The sequence below is a fragment of the Gopherus flavomarginatus genome, chromosome 14, assembly GCF_025201925.1.
Source record: "Gopherus flavomarginatus isolate rGopFla2 chromosome 14, rGopFla2.mat.asm, whole genome shotgun sequence".
Lineage (NCBI taxonomy): Eukaryota > Metazoa > Chordata > Testudines > Testudinidae > Gopherus > Gopherus flavomarginatus.
In genome coordinates this window covers 32,970,964-32,991,531 of record NC_066630.1, presented here as the reverse complement: position 1 = coordinate 32,991,531, position 20,568 = coordinate 32,970,964, and the positions used below count along the sequence as shown (strand labels likewise).

Genomic DNA, 20,568 nt, shown 5'->3' with positions numbered 1-20,568 from the left:
CACCTATGACATTAGCTAAGATGATAGAAGCACTCTGTTGTGAGCATAGTTGTGTCTACACTGGGGGTATAGCTGTGTCAGGTAGGGTACACTGGTATAGGAATGTGTGAAACCTAGGGACCTCTTGATGCGAACTGGCAGAGGGCACAGGGAGTTTTACAGGGATGTCCTGGCTCAGATATATGCATAGTAATTCACCAAAGAGTGAGGTCTGTACTGAGAGACAGTAGCCCGCCGGTTGTCATAATTGTGATGTGTCTATAAGGCTGATATTTAAGAAGCTATGTGTATATATTGAAAACTCTGTTCTTAAGGAATGGCAGATCACCAGGAGGTGATGTGCCTTGGACCGGTTCCTTTCAGGCAGGGGGTAATAGATGCTTATTTCCCTGTCTAGTCATTGTGTATTGTCTGCTTCACAGTGGTGGTCTATTTGCATATTGAGCCTGATGCTAATCAAAAGGCTGTGAAATTGACAAAAGAGGGAGGCCACAGGAAAAAAAAATCAGCAATGTGTGTCCAGTTGGACAAAGGACTGTGCTGATATATCTGAGGGTACCAACAGACACTCTGCATCTTCCACTGACAGGGTGACTTGTCTCATAAACAGAAGATTACAGACAAGCCTGGCTGCAAAATGCTGAAAGGACTTTGGGTGAGTGTTATTCTATAAGACAGGGCAGCACCTAGTTAAGTAAGTCTAGGTTCTAGAATGTGTGTTATGATTTTATTTTATATGTGACCATTTGTTTCCAATATTTTTACTTGCTATTACTTGAATCCCTATACTTTGTTAAATAACTTTTTTACTCATCTTCACTATGAACATCTCTAAGCAGTGTGTGTTAAGTGAAGTGATGATCTGAGGTGTAACTGGTAAGCTGGCGCACACTACTCTGTTGGGAACAGCAGATCTGTGAATACTGTGAGTATTCAGTGGACCAGAAGCTGGACACTCCAGGGAGCTGCTCGTGGGTAGGAGTGTGCCTATTGCTAACCTGTAGAAAGAGAGCGGGGCCTGCGCAGGCCTAGAGGGGACTGCTTGTGTTGCCTGTGGACAGTGGAGTTGGGGAGCTGATCCCCTGGCAGGCGCAGCAAGGCTTCCTCATGCTAAGGACAGGTGGCACGGAGGTGCCTCTCAATCCTGGGTACCTTGGGAAGCGTCATAGTGTGATTTCCCCCTCCCACTTCTAACTGACATAGCTATGCTGGCAAAACTTCGTAGTTTAGAGAGAGCCTGGAGTGTCAGTTCCTTTTGATGGGAACTGGGTGAGTGCCTGGGTCAGCTGGTCACATCCAAATCAAAGGACTTTTTAAGGACTTAGACAGGCCGAAATTGGCAAACCTCAGCACGGAACCTTGCATATAGGGTGACCAGATGTCCCTATTTTATAGGGACATTCGTGATATTTGGGGCATTTTCTTTTATAGGTGCCTATTAACCCCAGCCCCTGTCCCGATTTTTCACAGTTGCTGTCTGGTCACCCTACTTGCATAACAAACTGTTATCACACAGTATGTCTCCCTAAGACTGAATGCTTGTTCACACCCTTAACAAAAAAAAAGTACCATGTGGTGATGCCTGTCTTAATGCTAAGAGATATTTCATGCTTCAGAATGTGAGCTGCTTACATGTGGGGCTGAGAAAGGAATTTCTCTGAACTGCTTTCCTATCCCACATGCACAGAGTTGATTTTTTTGGATGTATTAGGTATTTCCCATTAATAGAGGCAAGGTAGTGGACTAATGCTCTATTCCGGTATGGCAAATCTTTTGAAAATTACTTTGCATTGTACATTAGAAAATTACTCTACAAATGTATTTGATTCCTGTTTCGTAGAGGAAATGGGGTCAGTTTACATGGTCTAACTCAGGCCATTGGAAGCAAGCAAAAATCAGATAAAATGAGATCATTTTGGTGTTGTGGTTTAGAACACATCTAAAATGTGCAGATTGCTCAGGGAGAGTTGTTATGCTGAAAGTGATTTTGGTCCACTGATGCAGCTAACAGAGCAATGCAGTACTCCCAGGGAGAGTATAACAAATACATGAAACTGTCTCTCGGCAGCAGCCAAATCTAATTATTGATGGAGGTTAAAATAGGATGTCCTTGCAGTGAACTTTACTGCAAACCTCTAAGCTTTTGGTTACTATTGGGGAAGTGTGCAGTGTTTGAGAGAGGGCTGAGGTGGGACCAGAAGTGTGGCTCGCCATTGGACGAGTGGAAGAATACAGTTCAGAAGCCCATTTATAACTTACACAATCGGTAGTTTGTGACTTCTGCATGCTCTTTCAAGTGGCTGGAGCAAATGCTGTATACATGAAGAAGAAAGTGATCCAGATGTGGTTTTGCTATACCCTCCTAATTTTGCAGAAGGCGAGCATCACGTGCTATTTCTGGCTGATTGTGCTAGATATTTCTGATGACGTCGGAAATGTAGCCACCCCTAAATGCTAATACTGTGATGAAATGTAAACTTTCTGTCTATTGTTGATGCACTAATCTTCTGAACGAGGTCCAGGGAGAAGGGGAGGGAATGATTTTTTCCACTTTCGGTTGGAGAAACCCAGGTTGGGGGTAAGAGTGTTGGAAAAGAGTGATGAGAGACTCAAAGGACTGAAGAGGGTAAAAGAATTTGTCACTTGTTGGGTTTATACTTACTCTAATTTACATAAAATTAAAACGATAAATCACATGATTTTTATAGATAAAACATGCGCAGACGTCTCTACAGAAAGCATTAGAAATATTCCCAGATATATTAAAAATGAACCCATATCCCATTAAGCGGATATTTCTGACAGTAGCATGTTGCAGCTACAAGGGAAACACAAAATCTGTTTGTTGCATTTGCAGTTGCAGACCCTGAAGCGTCAAGCAGCAAAGGTACAGTTAAAAAAATGATCTACTAGCTCATTTTTAAAACTTCCAATCTACCAGGGCAACCCTAGAAGATAAATAATCAAGACAATTTAAGTACTGCCTGAGACAAAGCTATAACAACTGCCTGTGAAAATAATAATCTCTTACAACGTGGTCCAAGATCTTGAGGAACTAGGTGTGGCAGTATTTTTATTACAATTACCCTTCACCACTGCAGACTGTCTGAAAACTGGCTTAAATAACAAGCGTGGTGAGTGGGTGGTTCTTTGAGAATAGTCTCCAGTAGACACTTTCCTATATTTAATAAGTCAAGAAACATCTCATTTCAGCTTGACACTCTGTTGCCAGACCGGGTGTTCTTATGGAGTCTTGGGATATTTTGTCTTCGTGTAAAGCCCAGCTCCTGAAGAGGTGTGATTATGTGAGAATCTTTCACATTTAAAAAAAAAAAAAGAACATTTCTAGTCCTCCAGGTGGTGGTAGAAATCTTGTAAACATAGACTTTGGAAACTCAAAATCCAGAGGCAAATAAAACTGATTTTGAAGCCAGAGATTTTAAACAATAATCTCGTACTGTTTTTTAGGCATGACCCACGAGTTTTGAATGGCTGAGGTTTGCAGTAAGGTAGTCTGCTCAGGAGGGCCCAATTAAAGGAGTCCAGAAGCTGTTGCTGGTTAAGATTTCAGTACATTGACAGAACCATAAAAAGGAACATGCACAGCTCCTGTGCTTGCTTCAAAACCACTGTAATTAAACTAGCCCATTTAAAAGATGATTTGGGGAACTTGTACGCTAACAAATTGCAGGAAACGTACCTGGCATTACCATCCTCATTTAGGAGAGCTCTAAAATGACTTATTCAACCATTCTGACTTAAATTATTACACTCCTCCCCGCTCCCCTCAAGTGGTGATTTACTTGTGGTCTTGATTGTGTACATCTTAGAAATTAGGAGGCCCTGTTAAATGGGCGAGCTCCACTGACTACATCAACTTCTCGAGTTGTATGAGCCCTGAGGTCTTGAAACACGGTTCCAATTTAATGAACGTCTGACAACTAATGGTTAAAATACTGCTTTGAATGTATACCTCTGGAGAACAGGCTATACTTTGGTTACATCAGAACTAAAGTATTTTACCTCCAGAAATCTGGGGGCTTCAAAGACCCTAGCCCTGCACAGTTTTTATCCAAGGCTATTTAAACTCTTATAGGGTCAACAGTCATCACAGCCTGAATCTTTTGCATTTTTGGTGGCAGCAAGCAGGGTGCTGCTCCTTCATGGATACGTATCAGATAAAATGTTGCCATTCAAACAGTTCTAAACAGATAAAAGTTGCTTTGTTTTTAGAACACTTCAAATGATGAAGATCTATAGCCAAGTAACCATGTAAAAACACTGTTGTGTGGGGCCCTCAGTAAATAGTTCAATATAGACAGATGGGAATTTATTTTTGTAGCCTGCATTCTCCATCTCAAAATAAACTACAACTTTTCTATGGCTTTTCAGAAATGCTAGTTAACTATTTCTGCAGGACTTGGGATATAATGGTAATAGACTTGTTAATATAGGGTCTCTTTATTTGAAGGCTTCCAAAAAAGTCTTATGTACTGTGTGTGTATTGTAAACAAATCTGGTAGTACTGCTTCTTAAAGTTGCTCAACACTTCTTATAAAGAAAGCCCTGTCTTCAGTTGTTCATATCTTTGCCAAACTTCACCAATTTGGGCTGAAATTTTCCATGCTGACTGCCTGCCTCAGTTGGGATTTTTCTGAAAATTTCAGCCAAAACAGTTGAGCTGTATGTGAGAATGAGGCTAGTGACAAAATGTTGTGCCCATATTAAAAAAAATCAGATGACATTTTCTTTGAAAAGCCTCTAGTGCCCCCAAAGCTTTAGAGCAGGGATTTGAACTTGCTGTGGGGGGTGGGGGGGCTTTTTTGCCATGAATGTGCCCTGTGCTATCCCCTTGAAAATATGCCCATATTTTTTAAACCTTTAGAAAAATCTTTTTTTTTTTAAACACATGCTCAGCTTTTACACCTACACTTCTTAGATTTTTAGCAGCCACATTCCCTGAAGATTCTGTCTGCATTGGGCATACCTTGAGCTAAACAGGACTTCCCCTGCAATTGAGCTGTTACAGGCTCTGCTGGGTCTGGAAACCTGAACTGACAGCAGAGAGGCTCTCTCCTGTGCTCTCAACCTGAATGCAAAGGAGACAAGTTAGATCTAAGGTGGGTGGGAGTAGATTGGAGTGGAAACTGTGACTGGAGGGTGGTGGGCTAGGAGAGGGAAAATTGGATGGGGCGTGGAGATGGGGGGAGACGGACTGAGAACTAATGAAGTGGAAGGGAAGACAACTCTGACTAGAAGTTGGGGTAGAGGGGGAGAACTGGGACTGGCTGGGTAAAGAGAGTGGGATAAAGAGCTGAGGGTGACGGGAGATTAGGACTGGGAGCCAGTGGGGATATGTTTATGTTTCAACTGGAGGCCAGAGTTGTGGGGAGAGATGGATAGTGTGAGGAGTTGGGAGTGATGGTGGTGACATTAGAAATAGCTGGGGCAGGGAAGAGATGGGGCTGGGACAGGCACCGGTTGGAGGGCTCAAGGCAGAAGGTGGTTGTGGAGATGTGAAAAGAGCAGAAGAGTTTGGGTCTATTAGAGCACACTGCCTTCCAGAGCCTGGAATGGAACTCAAGATTCTTGCCGGCAAATCTGTGAAACCAGCTGGCAAAGGTTATCATCAACTTTTAGTGCTGGTCCACACAGAGGATGACAACGTACTACTGCTACTAGCAATGCCATTAGCCCAAGTGGCAGAGGTCTGTATGCTGGATCTGAAGGTTCCAGTGTTCCTGATGAACCACGTGGCTGTTCATATGATGGCACCTGTTGAACTCTAGACTTAATTCCAGCGGAAAAGGGCCACCCAATCAGTTATTTTTAGTGGATAAAACAAACTGCTTTGCCTATATCTGGATGTCTTTTTGCTAGTTGTTTTGCTTTTACTAACCAAACCAAGTGGACACACAATGTCTCTCTACTTTCCAGCAAACAGCTGCACTTTTTTCCAAACCCTTCCCCCGATGAGATGGTGCTGAAATAACAAGATATGAACTTACTCTTTTTGCTATAACCATTATCCAGCTAAACATGTTGAATGTTTAAACACACTTGAAAGCATGTGATGCTGCACACAGATAGGAGCCTTCTATTTAGCTTGCCAACTACTTATCCAATTGGGTTTCTTTTTGTAATTTTTGTGAAACGCGTCCAGGTTTCGTAATATCAAAACCAGATTCCTTCACTTATGTAGTGCTAATTCAGCAGAGGCTAACCCAGTTGATTTAAATTGATTTAACCACAGTTGAATTAGTTGTAAGATCTAATTTTGAAGAAATGTTTTCAACCTCTCAATCTTCTGCTTTTTCTTACGAATTCAACACACAATTCCCTCTTTTAACTTGTAGGATATGTCTTTGATATTCTTTCACTTTCTTTAATAGTTTAGTTTTTTAAAATTAGTGACTAGAACAGTGGTTCCCAAACTTGTTCCGCAGCTTGTGCAGGGAAAGCCCCTGGCGGGCTGGGCCGGTTTGTTTACCTGCCACGTCCGCAGGTTCGGCCGATCGTGGCTCCCAGTACTGGCCCCCACTTCCAGCAGCTCCCATTGGCCTGGAGCCATGACTGGACTAGAATATCTTTTAGGTTATATTTGTTTTTTTTTAGGGACATGAACCTGTAAACACCTATGCCTTGTGTATTGGACCTGTGAAACACATGGAATGCAGTTCAGAGTGCTAAAGAAAAGATGTGAATTTAAGAAATGCTGATCACCTACAGCTCCAGTGGTAGCTGCAGAGGCTGAGAATTTCTGAAAACCTGAACCATTGCTCTGTTGTGCAGAATATCACATCATTTTATGCTGCAGTGCGCTTAAAAAGTTTTAATACTGAAACTGTTTTAAAACTTTCTTAGGTCCTCTGTGCTGTGATACATTTTCTTTCACATTGTACAGTATATAAAAGCTATGAATTATTTGTTTGTACAGCACCCAAATGTGCTCTAAAGTTTAGACTATTAAGAAGAGTCTTTATCCCAAAAGCCTGTAATTTTATATGAACAAAAACAACATGAGGGGGAAGGGATGAGTGCAGCGGTAGGCAACTTGCGGCCTGCACGCAGCCCGTCAGGGTAATCTGCTGGTGGGCCACGAGACACTTTGTTTATGTTCCCAGCAAGTGGGAGCTGTGGGAAGCAGTGGCCAGCATGTCCCTGCAGCCTGTGCTGCTTCCCACAGCTCCCATTCACCGGGAACGGTGAACTGCGGCCACTGGGAGCTGCAGGTGGCCATGTGTGCAGACGGTCAATGCAAGCAAATTGTCCCGTGGCCTGCCAGCGGATTACCCTGATGGGCCGCAGGTTGCCCACCACTGGTTTGGTGCAACTGAAAAAGTGCATATTTACTTACAGAATTTAGAGTTTGCAATAAAATAGAAGAAAAATACTCATTAGTTGACATGGTATTGTCTTAACTAGCCTGCAACAGTGCTTACTAAATATTTTTTGAATCAACGCGATTAGATGTATGTAATTTGTTTGTGTACTTATTGCTTAAGCAGAAAATCATGTTACAAATCAGCAGTATTCTCTAACTGTGAATGCTCTCAGGAAATGTCTTTTCTGATTTATCATAATATACTTTAAAAAAAGAAAAGTCAAAAGGAAACTGTCAAGGTTATTAGGCCCAAGACATCATCTTGGCAGTGGTCCCACCCTTGAGGCAGTTTTGTATCACTCCTTGTCTTTTTTAAAACAGATTACTTCCAACACTGAAAGCAATATCGATGACGGTTTCAATTTCTCTGTGTCATGGTAAATCAAACATAACAAACACAGTTATGCCATTTTAAAATTATATGCTGAACAAAAATTGGGATTTTAAAAATTGAATAGAACAGCTTATTAAAATTGAATAGAACAGTCTTCCTTGGGGAGTTGAGATGCTCTTCAGATTTTACCTCCATTCCAAACTTGCCAAAAACTCCTACTTTATTCTCTCTGCAGGTCATGTCAACCATAAAGAAAACAGTCCTTTTCTCAACAGTTCGGAAGCTGGCAAGGGAAGTGATTATTATGACAGAAACTTGGCCTTGTTTGAGGTAAACTTTAATTTTGCTTTCCAGACCACTGGGCATGAGCATCCTTGATCTTGAGGTCTTTATCTCTTTCTTCTGTGGAGGGAGGGGTTGGAGACTTTCAAAGCTACAACTGGCAAGTAGATGCCTAATTCCCATCTAAAATCAAGCAGTCAGACACCTAAATGCCCTTTGTGCCTTTTAAAAACCTTTTAAAGTGTTGGGTGGCCTTTGGTAGGTCACACATGTTAATATACACTTACAATGCCACTGTCCAAGGCAGTGTCTGTGAGCGGTTGTTCTGCCGGTGATGTGTGAAGTAGAGGGCAGAAGGAACAGTTGGAATCCCAGGTGCCATGCACTCACATGTAACTGTGCCTACTTCAGCCTCTCTGCTGCCAGGACCTAGTGCCAGAAGGTTAAAGATTAGGAATGTGGGTTCCAGAGATGGGGACAAAGGAATGACATGAGCTACAGATTAGGGATGGGTGGGAAAAAATAGCATGTTTGAGCTGTGATGCCCAGGAGGCTCTAAAGAACCCAGAAGATCAGGTTCAATAAAGCAGCACCACACTGACCCAATCTACCAGCATCTGCCATTATTCGCTTTTGCCAGCTAGCTGGATGGTGGCTTCTCCCATGCCCAACTCCTTTTCTTGGCTTGCGGTTACTTTTTGCATCATACCATGTATGATAGCAACCAGCTACTGAGCTACAGGATCAGGAATAGACAACAATGATAAATAAGTCTGGGATAAAACCCTAGTCATACTGTGAAACCCTTTCCTGCCTGGCCGCTGCTTGTATCATGTGTCTAGCTGAGGAATGTGCCTTGTCACACTTTAGCAAGTTTGACATGCTGAGAGTATGTTTTGAGGTTCACACGGAACAGAGGAAGAGTAACTTCATACCAGTACCACTTGTTCGTCTGCAGATTGGTTGCTCAGGCTTGGTTTTTTTGTTTTGTTTTTGTTTTGCATGGCTGGGTTAGCAGGGCATTGATTTACATGGGGAAGGCCATAATTTTATAATGGAAAGCTCTATAAATGAAGGCGAGAATTTTCAGAATTAAGTGCCTAAAGTTGGTTATTTAGGAGACCGAATTTTCAGTGGTCCTGAGCACCTGCAGTCCTATCAACTCCAATTATAAGTATGGCTGTTCAGTGCCTCTGAATCACACCACGCAGGTGGCTAACTTTAGGTAGTCATCTTTGTGTGTGTGTGTGTGTGTGTGTGTGTGTGTGTGTGTGTTTTGTTTAAAGAAGAAGGTAGTAATTCCAGGGCCCTGAGAATCCATTAATCTTCCCATTTGCTTCCAGTTTTCTCCTGTCACTGCATGTTCGCGCCACTCCCATAGAATCCAAAGAAGCAAGAGTCCTCAACTTTTTCTTGCAGGGAGAATTATCAGCCCTCCATCCAGATGCTTCAGTTCATGAGATGTCATGTGCTGAGCTTTTTTAAGCATTCCCTTTCCCAACAGGCCGTTTAGATTAGCTGCTGCTGAGCCGCTGCTCCATCAGGTCACAAAAGCTCCATTTTAGCACAAGCTGTTTCCACGGTGATGACCCATCATGTAGAGGCTTGTGCTGAGGAAGTCTAGTGCTTGTAAGACGGAACCAGTCACAATGCACACCTCCAATTCCTGCCACTCTCGCTCTAAGCAAAACCTTAACTGAGACTTCATGGACAGATAACAGATGATTGCTTCTCTCAAATGCATGTCTGCCAGGAAAGATGCCTTAATCTGGCAGACGCTGTAGTTTTGCTTTTGAGCGGGATTGGGCTTGTTGTGGGTGGCTGTGTTAGAACTGTCAAAGTTAGAATCAGGACTCACAGTTTGTCAGACCACTCTGTTTATTAGCGCAGCGCTCCGCCAATAACATTCAGAATATGTGAGTGGCCATGCAAGGCCCAAACAGTCTTATTTATACAGATAAAAGAGCAGGAATTTAGGCAAAGGGACAAAGAAATCAAAACAGTAAAATTCACCTGGGGCGCAGCATGCATATCCTATTTCCTTACTAACTGTTATCGATCTAAGGCTAATGCTTCACCAATTGCCCTTAAACGGTGCAATTGTTCTATGTTAATGTCTGTATTCCTGACACCTGGTTGCAACATTCCAACAACTTTGCTTAAAGGTACAGACAACATTTCTTTAATCCTTTTTATTCTTACTATATAATTCATTCTACTTTCACAATCCCTCCTTTTGGTCAGGCGTACGCCATGACCAGCAATTACTAGGTTCCACAAATTAACCGTTCCTTATCTCTTTGTTCATCAGTGATATTCAAAATCATCATATTAGCACACTGTTTTGGGGCAGTCATCTGGGTGACACAATTCTGGATACAACAGGAGATTAACTGAAAGCATACAAAAATCATTAAGATTCCAAACAGGATAGTTAGGGCTCCCTGAAACAACCAGTTTCCTATGCCAGAGAAATTGAACAGGTTACTTAGCCACTTCCATAAAGAACTCAGCTCTTCATGAGGAAGATATGCGATTTGTTGTAAGTGGCTAGCGTGATCTATTACCTCATTGGTATTGTCAGGTATAAACACACAACATTCTTTTCCAATGAGAGCACAGGTCCCTCCTTTGGCCGCCAGCTCTATGTCTAATGCTTGACGGTTTTGGAGGGTAACCTGTCTGATCGCCCCTGTTTCTTTGGCCAGGGTTTTTAAACTTTCTCCGGTTTCATTTGCCATTATTTCAACCACTGCTTGTAACCTTAGGAGTCTTTTTGCGTGGTGTATTACTCCCCCAAGTGGGATAAAGGAACTGCCAATAGCCTCTTCCCAGGTGTCATTACTGTTCCATATTGTGTTAAATGGACAAGGTCCTCCAGTGAGGTCTGGGGAATTGAGTGGGATAGCCAGGACAGGAACACCAGTTTGAGAGTGGGCTGGGATGTGGCTGCAGACCCAGCATTTAGAAATAATAAGGGTCTGAGCTATCCACACTTGCTTCTGGATAAAAGAATTGTCATTGTGGACTCCCCAGACCTTAAGACACCAGTAGCTGAAGAACAGGCACCACCAGAGGCGCATGTTGGAGGCAGGGCCCTTCTAGTTCTGACAACCTCAACTGAGGGAACTGCAGTCGCAGTTTTATGTCCATCAGGCAGCAGGTGCTAGGCTCACTACTGCTTCTTCTTGGGCCTTGCTTTATGTAGTCATCTGCTTCTGGCAACCCTTATGAGATTGTAAGGTATTGCAGGCTGTTCCTCTACGTCTTCTTCTGGAGTCAGAAAATTGACTCTGCCTGGTCCTGAGGTGGTGGTTGGTTCACTGGGGGTGGTGCATTCTTACACTGCGAAGCATGTATCCACTCTGAGATGCCAGGCAGTTTAACAGCCGTCCCTTGACTCTGGCTATAACAATGGCCTTCACATCTTATCTTTTCCTGATGCATACATTCCTCATTCACACAAATAGATTGAGAATACAAACAGTAGTATTTTATATCGAACAAAAAAGCATTGCAAATTAAACCTTGCTAAGTTTTACAATTGATAACTAAGGCAATGTACATTGAGACCCAGGCCTTCAATGTTTCTCTAATTTACTTAACATAGACACAATAGAGAATCCTGTCTCTTACTATCTAAATCTTAAAACAAAGAGTTAGAGGGGGCCCAATTTGTAATGTATATGGGAAAACAGAATCTTGTAGTCCCAGAAGGTCATTTATTTCTGCTATTTAAAAAAAGTGGCTAGCAGGATGAAATCAAATTATACTTTAATTCTTATGGGACATTATAAAATCTTATAAAATCCTGCTCCTACATATCCCCCTTTTGACACTAAGATTATTAATCGCCAGTGTCATTTCTTATTTAGTCCATGTAATAGAAAATACTGGGAGATAATTTGGGCCTGTGGCTTTAGCTTTGCACACATTTGTTTTATCCACCAGCACATTGTAAACATTTCAATTACACACATACAATTTAAAACCAAAAACACAATTAGGGGTAGTAACATTAGTATGCCAGTAGTTGTGGGAAACCATCCAGAAAATATGTTATACCAATGGCAAGCTATGATGTTTTTCTGTAGTGGCAATTCTTAACATGTCCCCATTTGTGTGTATAATATGAATGGTCCAGTAGGTTGCTAACACTTTTGAAACACTTTTCCCCAAGAATTAACACATACACATAGCCCATTATACAGTACTTTGGATTATCTGAAAGACAAAAATAACATTTTTCTATCCCTTTTGGGGAGGCATTGATTATTACTTAAAAGATTCCTTTCTTTTACAAATACCCTTGCTGATTGCAGGCAAAACAGAGGAATTACCCCATATTTTCCTGTGTTTTTTGTTCTATAGGCAGGCCGGGTTTTAATGGCTTCTACTTTTTAAGGGTTATGCGGAAATTATTCCACTGTTTAGTTATTAAATTCATGAGATGGTGTACCTCAAGTTTTTCCTCTTATATAGCAGACCAGGTTTGTAATGTTTTTCCTGCTGTGTTAAACTTTAAGTTTATTCACAGATAATAGCTGAGAAGCATCATTACCATATTACTTTAAAGGATTTTTCCAAAAATCATACACTCTAACTTGTTACAGGGGTACTTACTAACATTAAATTTATTTCAATGTTTAATATTAATAATAACATTAGCATCAAATCTATTAAAGGTATCTTGTTATACCATGCCTTTTATTTTGTTTGCTGACCAGGTATGTTCTTTATTTGCAGCTTCTTTTGTGCTGGCAGTTCTCACCTTTCTTTATCAGTTAGGTAATTTGCATCAACACAGGCTTGACTTTTGGATTCAAAGCCATCAGCAGAGCTCAGAGACTCTGTCTTAACACACAGGGATCTGAAAAAGAAAAAAACAGCCTATTGCGGCTCTTTTTGGAGCCCTAATAGGATTTTAATTCAGCAGCATGTTTCATTTGCATTTCTTTTACCCCTTTTTACAATATACACCGCACATGTCCGAGGGAAAATGCACATTCCTTCTATACTATAACTTTTTTAAAACATTAGCCATATCAATTTTTACATAAGGTGTAACTGTTTCTTTTGTTCTTACAGAGTTTTCATGTATCCTTATCAAAGTGACAGTCTGATTCCACAGAGCCATTTTAAGGCTCAGTGTTTTTAACATTGCTTCTTTTTGTTTTGTGCACCTCACCTCTGCTGTTGCTTCAGAGGGTCACTGTTAATTTCTTATTCTTTCACTACAGCTCTTATCTGCTATTGTTACAAAAAAACCAAGCCAAACAAACAAACAGACTCCAGAATCTCTACCTATTCTCCTGATTTTGACTGCCCTATTGCAGCCATGACTTGGTCTTTATTTAAAAACTTTTTAATTTTTGTAAAGAATGAAGTTACCCCTTAAGGGTTAAATGCTAAATTCCAAAGCCAAACAACACTAATTACCTGTGTCTTGCAAAAAGGTCTGTCAGTTTTGCAGCTTTGAATTAAAGAGTCAAATGAATTTGTAGTGGCATTAAAAACAAAATCAAAATCAATTTATCTTACACTTACAAAACTGGAGTTTTACAAACCAGATGTGCTGGTTTAGATTCTTAGAACTTTACATATTTTCACAGACAAATAGATACATACACTTTTTTTTTCCTAAGCATTTCGTTACACTACTTTGTTTTTACATAGCTGTATATATATATATATGGATTATTTATAGGCACTCTTCTGGAAAAGGGCCCATTTTCCCTTCAGAATGGCTGCAAAGAAGCCAAGAATTCTCTCTTTAACATGGTCCTTTTTAACATTTTCCACAAAATTTAACTGCTTAATTCTCTTCAGCCTCTGTAGAGTTAACTTTTCACTCTCTTCCCTTAAATCACTTGTTTATGTCCCAAAATGACACCTTTATCACCTTAGATTTCAACATTTTAAGTATTGTTCCAGGGATTCATGCCTGCACTTACTGCTTTTCTTACTCCTGACACTATTCCCTGAGGGCTTTCAACCTGTTTCTTTATCTGTTGCTTGCCTGCTTTTCTGGGCCCGATCCTGCTTTTTTTTCCAATGAACCGTTTGTGAGTGCTATTGTGGTCACTTCACAATTTTGAAAGAAGTGTTCAAGGAAAGGGACCAGGAAGGGTGGGGGCTAGTTGAGGAGTCCCCTCTTTTGCTGAATTGGTAGTGGAACACTAACGAATCAGTTTCTGAGGCAGACAAAGAAGAGCAGAACAAGGAGCTTTTTGTCCTTTTTACAATGAGATGGGAGTATGAAGGGGGTTGGATCGATCCGGGGTTTGGAGAACGGGGTAAAGGGGAGCTCTCGGTCTGGTGGTGGGAGAGGAGGCTTTTAATAAAGCTTTTAACTTATTATTTGAATAATTGAGAGAGGCCAGTTTTGATTTTGTCCACCTATGATTTGCCTCTTGCCACCACTGCATGAAACAATTAACCTCTCCTTTAGCCAATTTAGTTTTAGGTTGACCGAGTTTGTCCTTTAAGACATCCACTCAGTCTTTGTTCCAAGATTTTAACAGTGGCCACTGAGTTTTGGGATCCCCCTGAGTTAGCCTAGACCATTTTCCCAGAAATTTACGGGAGTCTGGACCTTTTTTACAGGAGTCCGGACCCATCCTAAATACATAAAATGAGCCGGCGTTCATTTAGGGAACTGTCCCGACTTAGACGTCTGTTTACCAATACAGGAGGACTTCACACACCAATCACACAAGAAGGAAATTCCGGTTCGTCAGAGCGATGCCCAGTGCAACACACAAAAGGAGCCCACAGACTACTGCCTCAATCGCCCTTGCTTTCACACCAGGGATTTTACCCAAAGTGCGGTGCAGCTGCGATTGTGCAGATTCCACTCACTCAGACCACGGGGACAGGAACCCCTTGGTCGGCCGATCCCCAGACAGAGACGGCACCCAGACTCAAACACTCCACAAGAGGACAGATAGACATAGAGACAGGACAGTCCTCAGTCCGGACAAAACACAGAAATAATTACCTGACCAGATTCCTGATGTCAGATCCCGGGATCCCTACCAGAACAGAGTGGGAACCAACAGGTTTGATGGCGTAGACCTCACTGTGGCTGTGCGCCTTTCCGCTCTAGTGGGGGACCGGTTGGGCCAAATGCCCAGGTGCCGGCTGCCACGGTCATCCTACAAAAACGGTCAGGAATCACACAGCCCCAGTGAAGACGGTTGCCATCTCGGTGGAACCTCCAAATTGTCAAAGTTAGAATCAGGACTCACAATTTGTCAGACCACTCTGTTTATTAGCGCAGCGCTCCGCCAATAACATTCAGAATATGTGAGTGGCCATGCAAGGCCCAAACAGTCTTATTTATACAGATAAAAGAGCGGGAATTTAGGCAAAGGGACAAAGAAATCAAAACAGTAAAATTCACCTGGGGCACAGCATGCATATCCTATATCCTTACTAACTGTTATCGATCTAAGGCTAATGCTTCACCAGTTGCCCTTAAACGGTGCAATTGTTCTATGTTAATGTCTGTATTCCTGACACCTGGTTGCAACATTCCAACAACTTTGCTTAAAGGTACAGACAACATTTCTTTAATCCTTTCTATTCTTACTATATAATTCATTCTACTTTCACAGAACTAAGGGACTTTGTGTATTTGCAGGGCCTGTGGGTCTGTGTGGCTGATAAATTATGATTGCTAGGGTTGGAGTTGGTGAGAATGTTGGCTTCACTGGTGACTTCCCTGATTTTTAGTTATTGCACTAGTAGAGTAGGCACTTGAGGGAAATTTAAACCTGACAGGTGTGCTCTGTGTGTGGGGCAGGCACAAGGAGATGTAGAGCAGAAAGTTCAGAACAACAGAACTGTTTTAAGGATCTTAAGGAGATAATGCAGAAAAGAGTGCAGACGGAAGGCAGAGAAGAGAAGCAATAAGAGTTAGGGTAATCAGAGTACTCTATAAACACTTCGCAAAAGATCCCAGCTGGTATAAAAATGAGACAAGTGATTCACTCCTGCCATCCTCCCCCAGAAGATAGAATGAAGCTGAAATAGGGGGGGAATGTGCCTGCTTGCCTCTCGAGCGCATTGGTGCAAAGTACCAACACGCTGGCTCTCCCCACCCTCAAAGACAACCAAAGGGTAAGAGGGATCCTCCTAGATGTAGGGAATTTAGGGAGAGGGGATTGTGAGACCTTCATACATTCAAACAAACATACAGATTTTAGGAGGATTAGCTAACCTCAAACCTCTCAGAGGCCCTGGATTAGATATTGATATTAAATCTACTGGAATGTGCCCATAACACTGCAATGGCTGGCACTCTGGGCACCAGATCTCTGGCTTAGTTGAAGAATTGTCCCTGAAAATGTTTTTTTTAATGTTAACCCACGATATGCATAATAGTCAACTGCAAATCTTTCACTTTCCTGAAATCCTGGAGTTCAGAGCTCTTTTTCCCTTGCTCTTCATTGCCAATGCCTGACAAGTAGAAGGTGAGTCCCTATTGTCTTTGACTCCCCATGACTGTAAACCTTTCCTAAGACAGCTTTCAAAGCCCAAATATCCTCTAGTCAAATCAGACAAAATTAGTATTTCATTTATTCTACTGCAGCCTCTTTCAGTGAGTTTAATCAGCAGCTCCGGCCCTGCCAAAGAGCAATATGATCTGCCCTGTTCTTTCTGACCGCTTTGGCTTACGTAAGTTGTTTTCCTCCACAGGAGGAACTGGATATACGACCAAAGGTATCTTCTCTGCTTGGTAAGTTGGTCAGCTACACAAATCTCACTCAGGGAGCCAAAGAACATGAGGAGGCGGAAAGTGCTGAAGGCTCAAAGAGGAAAGTATCAAAAGTAAGTAGAACTTCTCTCAGTGGCCAGCTTGTAACTGAGATTGCTTATGTGTGCAGCTGAAGAGTTCTGAAATTCCTGGTGCTTCACCACCATTTCTGAATAAGGATCTAATCCTCTTCCCTCCACCCCCGCCATGGAAGCCATGACATGACATGGCTTCATTGGGGGCAGGACTGAGCCCCAAATGAACGCAGTCAGTTGGTTGTAATTTCTTGTTTCTAGACTGAGAAAATCAGAGGGGAAGTAATGCTTAAGCAATCTAGCCACTCCAGTGCACTTGGATAGTCTTAGTATGTATTATTCTCAGGAAGTTTGATTAAGTAGGTCACAATGTCGCAAAAATCATGCATTTAAATCTTACAACCTGTTTCTGCCACCCTTATTCACCTTAAATAGAAACTTAGTCTGTGAGTTGTCACATTGAGTTCAAACCTGTTTTTAGAGGCAGAAGTGTGTGTGTTTAGGATTCCTGTTTGAGCCCCATTTCTAATAACACTGTAGCAGGTGAGGTTTAGTGACCTGATTTGAGGGTGCTGTGCACCAGCAGCTCTCGTTATCCTCTGTAGGGGCTGCAGTTGTCCAGTATCTCTGAAAATCAAGCCACGTGCTTCAACAGGTACTAAAAATCAACACATTAAGGCTAAACTTCCTATTTAAAGGTCTTGCTGCTTTGCTTGCAAGTTTTCAAGCAAAGGTTCAGCAAAAGGTTTTCAAGTAAACTGCTGTGAAACATGAACAGTACAGATTTGTTGTGTTGCCATACGTACAGAAATCTTGACCCACTGAAAAAAGATAGAGGCAGTAACATTGAAGACTGCCAATTCACTTTCAAAGGGAATGCGTGTTAACAACCCATGCCGAACGTCTGATTGCAGCACCCTCACTCCACATGTAGTCCCTTCTGCTTTCAACGGAGTCCCCAGACCCAACACCTGTTAAAAAAAATAGTTTAATCTGGGACCACAAGCATGAAAATGCCTTAGTGTTATGGTTATTATGGTGTCGCTAAAGGACAGAGTTAGCTAATTTAGGTGTCTGTGCATTTTGATACCTTAACGTATTTGGATTCCCTTTTAGGAATATCCTTAACTATAGATTTGTATGAAATAGTTAAAGTTATGCCTAAAAGGGAATATATATCAGTTTGTTTGTCTGGGCATAATACTAAAATCATGCATGAGCTGTTGTCTTTTCCTGTTAATTTTTGGGACTGCCTAATTTCAATTGATTATGCAGTCTGCTCTTCCTAAAAAATTGGGAGAAATTACTCTAATAAAGAATATAGAGAAATAGGGTAGACAAAATCCTTAACTTTTTGAAATTGCACCTTTTTTGGCCATTGTTAGTGTTATTTATAGACTGTTTATGATAAAATGACACCTCACACTGGTATTCTACACTGGCCATCTGGAAGCCAGCCATTTCTCTTCCCTTTGAAAAAGACTGCAGAGAATTTGGTAGCTGGTTCCAGCCTCAGTTAGGAAGAGATTAGGCAATGATAGGAAGCTGAAAAGGTATTATTAGTCCCTAGCACAGTAATTCATGGTGGTGTAAAATATTCTGTATTTAGATACTGCATATATAGTGTAACCCACGTAGGCTTGGTTTACACTACCAACGTATGTCAGTATAACTACGTTACTCGGGGTGTGGAAAATCCCCTGAAGGATGCAGTTATATTGACCTAACCGCGCCGTGTAGACAGCGCTATGTGATGGGAGGGCTTCTCCTGTTGTCATAGCTACGGTCTCTCAGTGAGGTGTAGTACCTATGCTGATGGGAGAAGCTCTCCCATCCGCAAAGGTAGTGAGTTTGCTAAGTGCTACAGCGGCGTAGCTGCAGTACAGTAAGTGTAGACAAGGCCTTAAAGTGAACTTATATATAGTGAAACTCCATCTATGCTATAACAATAAGTCTCAGTTGTCCCATTTTAGACTATACCATTGTGGTTTGTGGTCCTGCCACAGTAGAGCTTGACATGGTGAAAACACATTTTGTTCTCGTTGTATGGGTAGGACTGAACTTTTTTATTTATTTATTTATTTTCTTAAAAACACTGTTCCTGCATTAGTCTCCGGCACATCTGTTTGCACAGTGTTAATTTTTTGTAGTGTAGTCTCTGGGTAACTCAAAACTTTTGAAAACATTACCCCAAACTAGTGTTTCAGTACAATAACCCCTCACTGAAAGTTATCTCGGTTAACATTGTTTCATTGTTACATTGCTGATCAATTAGGGAACATGCTCATTTAAAGTTGCGCAATGCTCCCTTCTAATGTTGTTTGGCAGCCACTTGCTTTGTCTACTGCTTGCAGGAAGAGCAGCCCACTGCAGCTAGCTGGTGGGGGCTTGGAACCAGGGTGGATCAGCTCCTGGCTTCCCTAAGTTCCTTATGCAGCAGCTGCCTGCAGTTCAGCTGTCCCTCCCCCCACTGCTATGTGCTGCTCCTGCCCTCTGCCTTAGAGCTGCTCCCCGAGACTTCTGCTTGCTGTGCCGGGGGGGAGAGGCGGAAGAGGGGGGCTAATGTCAGGGTGTCCCCCTGCTCCTGCACCCCGCTTACCCCATCTTCCATAGAGCAGGGCTCAGGACTGAGTGAGCTTGTAGCAGCTGCGCATCTAATTAACAAGGCAGTGTACTTAAGGGAAATGAGCATCTCTCTCTCCATTCCTGCTGCCTTGCAGAGTGAGAGAGTTAACCCTTGAGGGCTCAGCCAATTGTTAGTTCATCATTTAGCAGTAAGGGAAATATCCCACCTTCTGACTCCTCCACCTCAACTAAGCTTCACAATCATCATCACTGTGTACCGGTATTAAATTGTCCTGTGGCACCTTATAGACTAACAGACATATTGGAGCATGAGCTTTTGTGGGTGAATACCACTTCGTCGAATGCACCCACGAAAGCTCATGCTCCAATACGTCTTGTTACTGTACGTTGTGTATGCTGGAACTCCAGTTAGTGAATTTCTGCCTGGAGTGTCTGTCCTTTGTGAAGGACACTACAGTAAAGGTCCCATTGTGTGTAAGCTAAATGAATTGTAGTTGGCATGGGGTGGAGGAATTCAAATAACATTAAAGCTGTGAGGATGTCAGATGTCATTTGGAATATAAAACTAGGGAGTTGAATTTAGACATGAAATACTAATTCAAGTCACCAAAGAGGAATGCAAAATCAAGGACAGAGACAATGGAGGTCCCCTGCATTGAGAGAGCCTCCAGAAACTGTGGAAATGGGATTTTCCTACAGGTTTCCGGTTTTCATTTAAAAAAGTTTCTAGTTCTCCTTTTGAAGTGTAAATGCTGACACAAGGAAACAGTAGCACCGAAGCAGGAAATCCCCACTCAGTTTGATGGGTAGTTAAACTTTGACACTCTGCTATTAAATATTAGCATTGTTAACTGATTTGTTGCTGGATGATACACCAGATAACATCCAGCAAATGTACTCACCTAGTAGGGCTGAAAGTAAATTGCATGTGCTGCCACGTCAATCATTTGAATTATACAGTGTTGTTGTAGCTATGTTAATCCCAGGATATTAGAGAGACAACTTATTTGTCCAATAAAATATATTATCTCACTCACCCTGTCTCTTCAGTCATTTGAATTGACATTCCATAGGGAAATGCTGGATCAGGAATATGAGCTTTTATTTGGTTTGGACTCTGTGAATTTCTGTTGCCCAACTCCTTAAAATCTCAATATGTGTTGTTAGATGCATGTTGCAGGCCTGA

General features: G+C 41.9%; 1 protein-coding gene across 4 annotated transcripts in view; it reads left to right on the top strand.

The window, feature by feature from the left end:
- SLC12A4 (solute carrier family 12 member 4) overlaps positions 1 to 20,568 on the top strand; it is a 107,733-nt gene that overhangs the window by 53,993 nt on the left and 33,172 nt on the right. For all 4 annotated transcript variants that reach the window (XM_050922685.1, XM_050922684.1, XM_050922687.1 and 1 more), the window contains exons 2-3: positions 7,954 to 8,048; positions 16,704 to 16,835. In XM_050922685.1, coding sequence (XP_050778642.1) covers positions 7,954 to 8,048; positions 16,704 to 16,835 — 227 coding nt within the window. The remainder of the gene's footprint in view (positions 1 to 7,953; positions 8,049 to 16,703; positions 16,836 to 20,568) is intronic.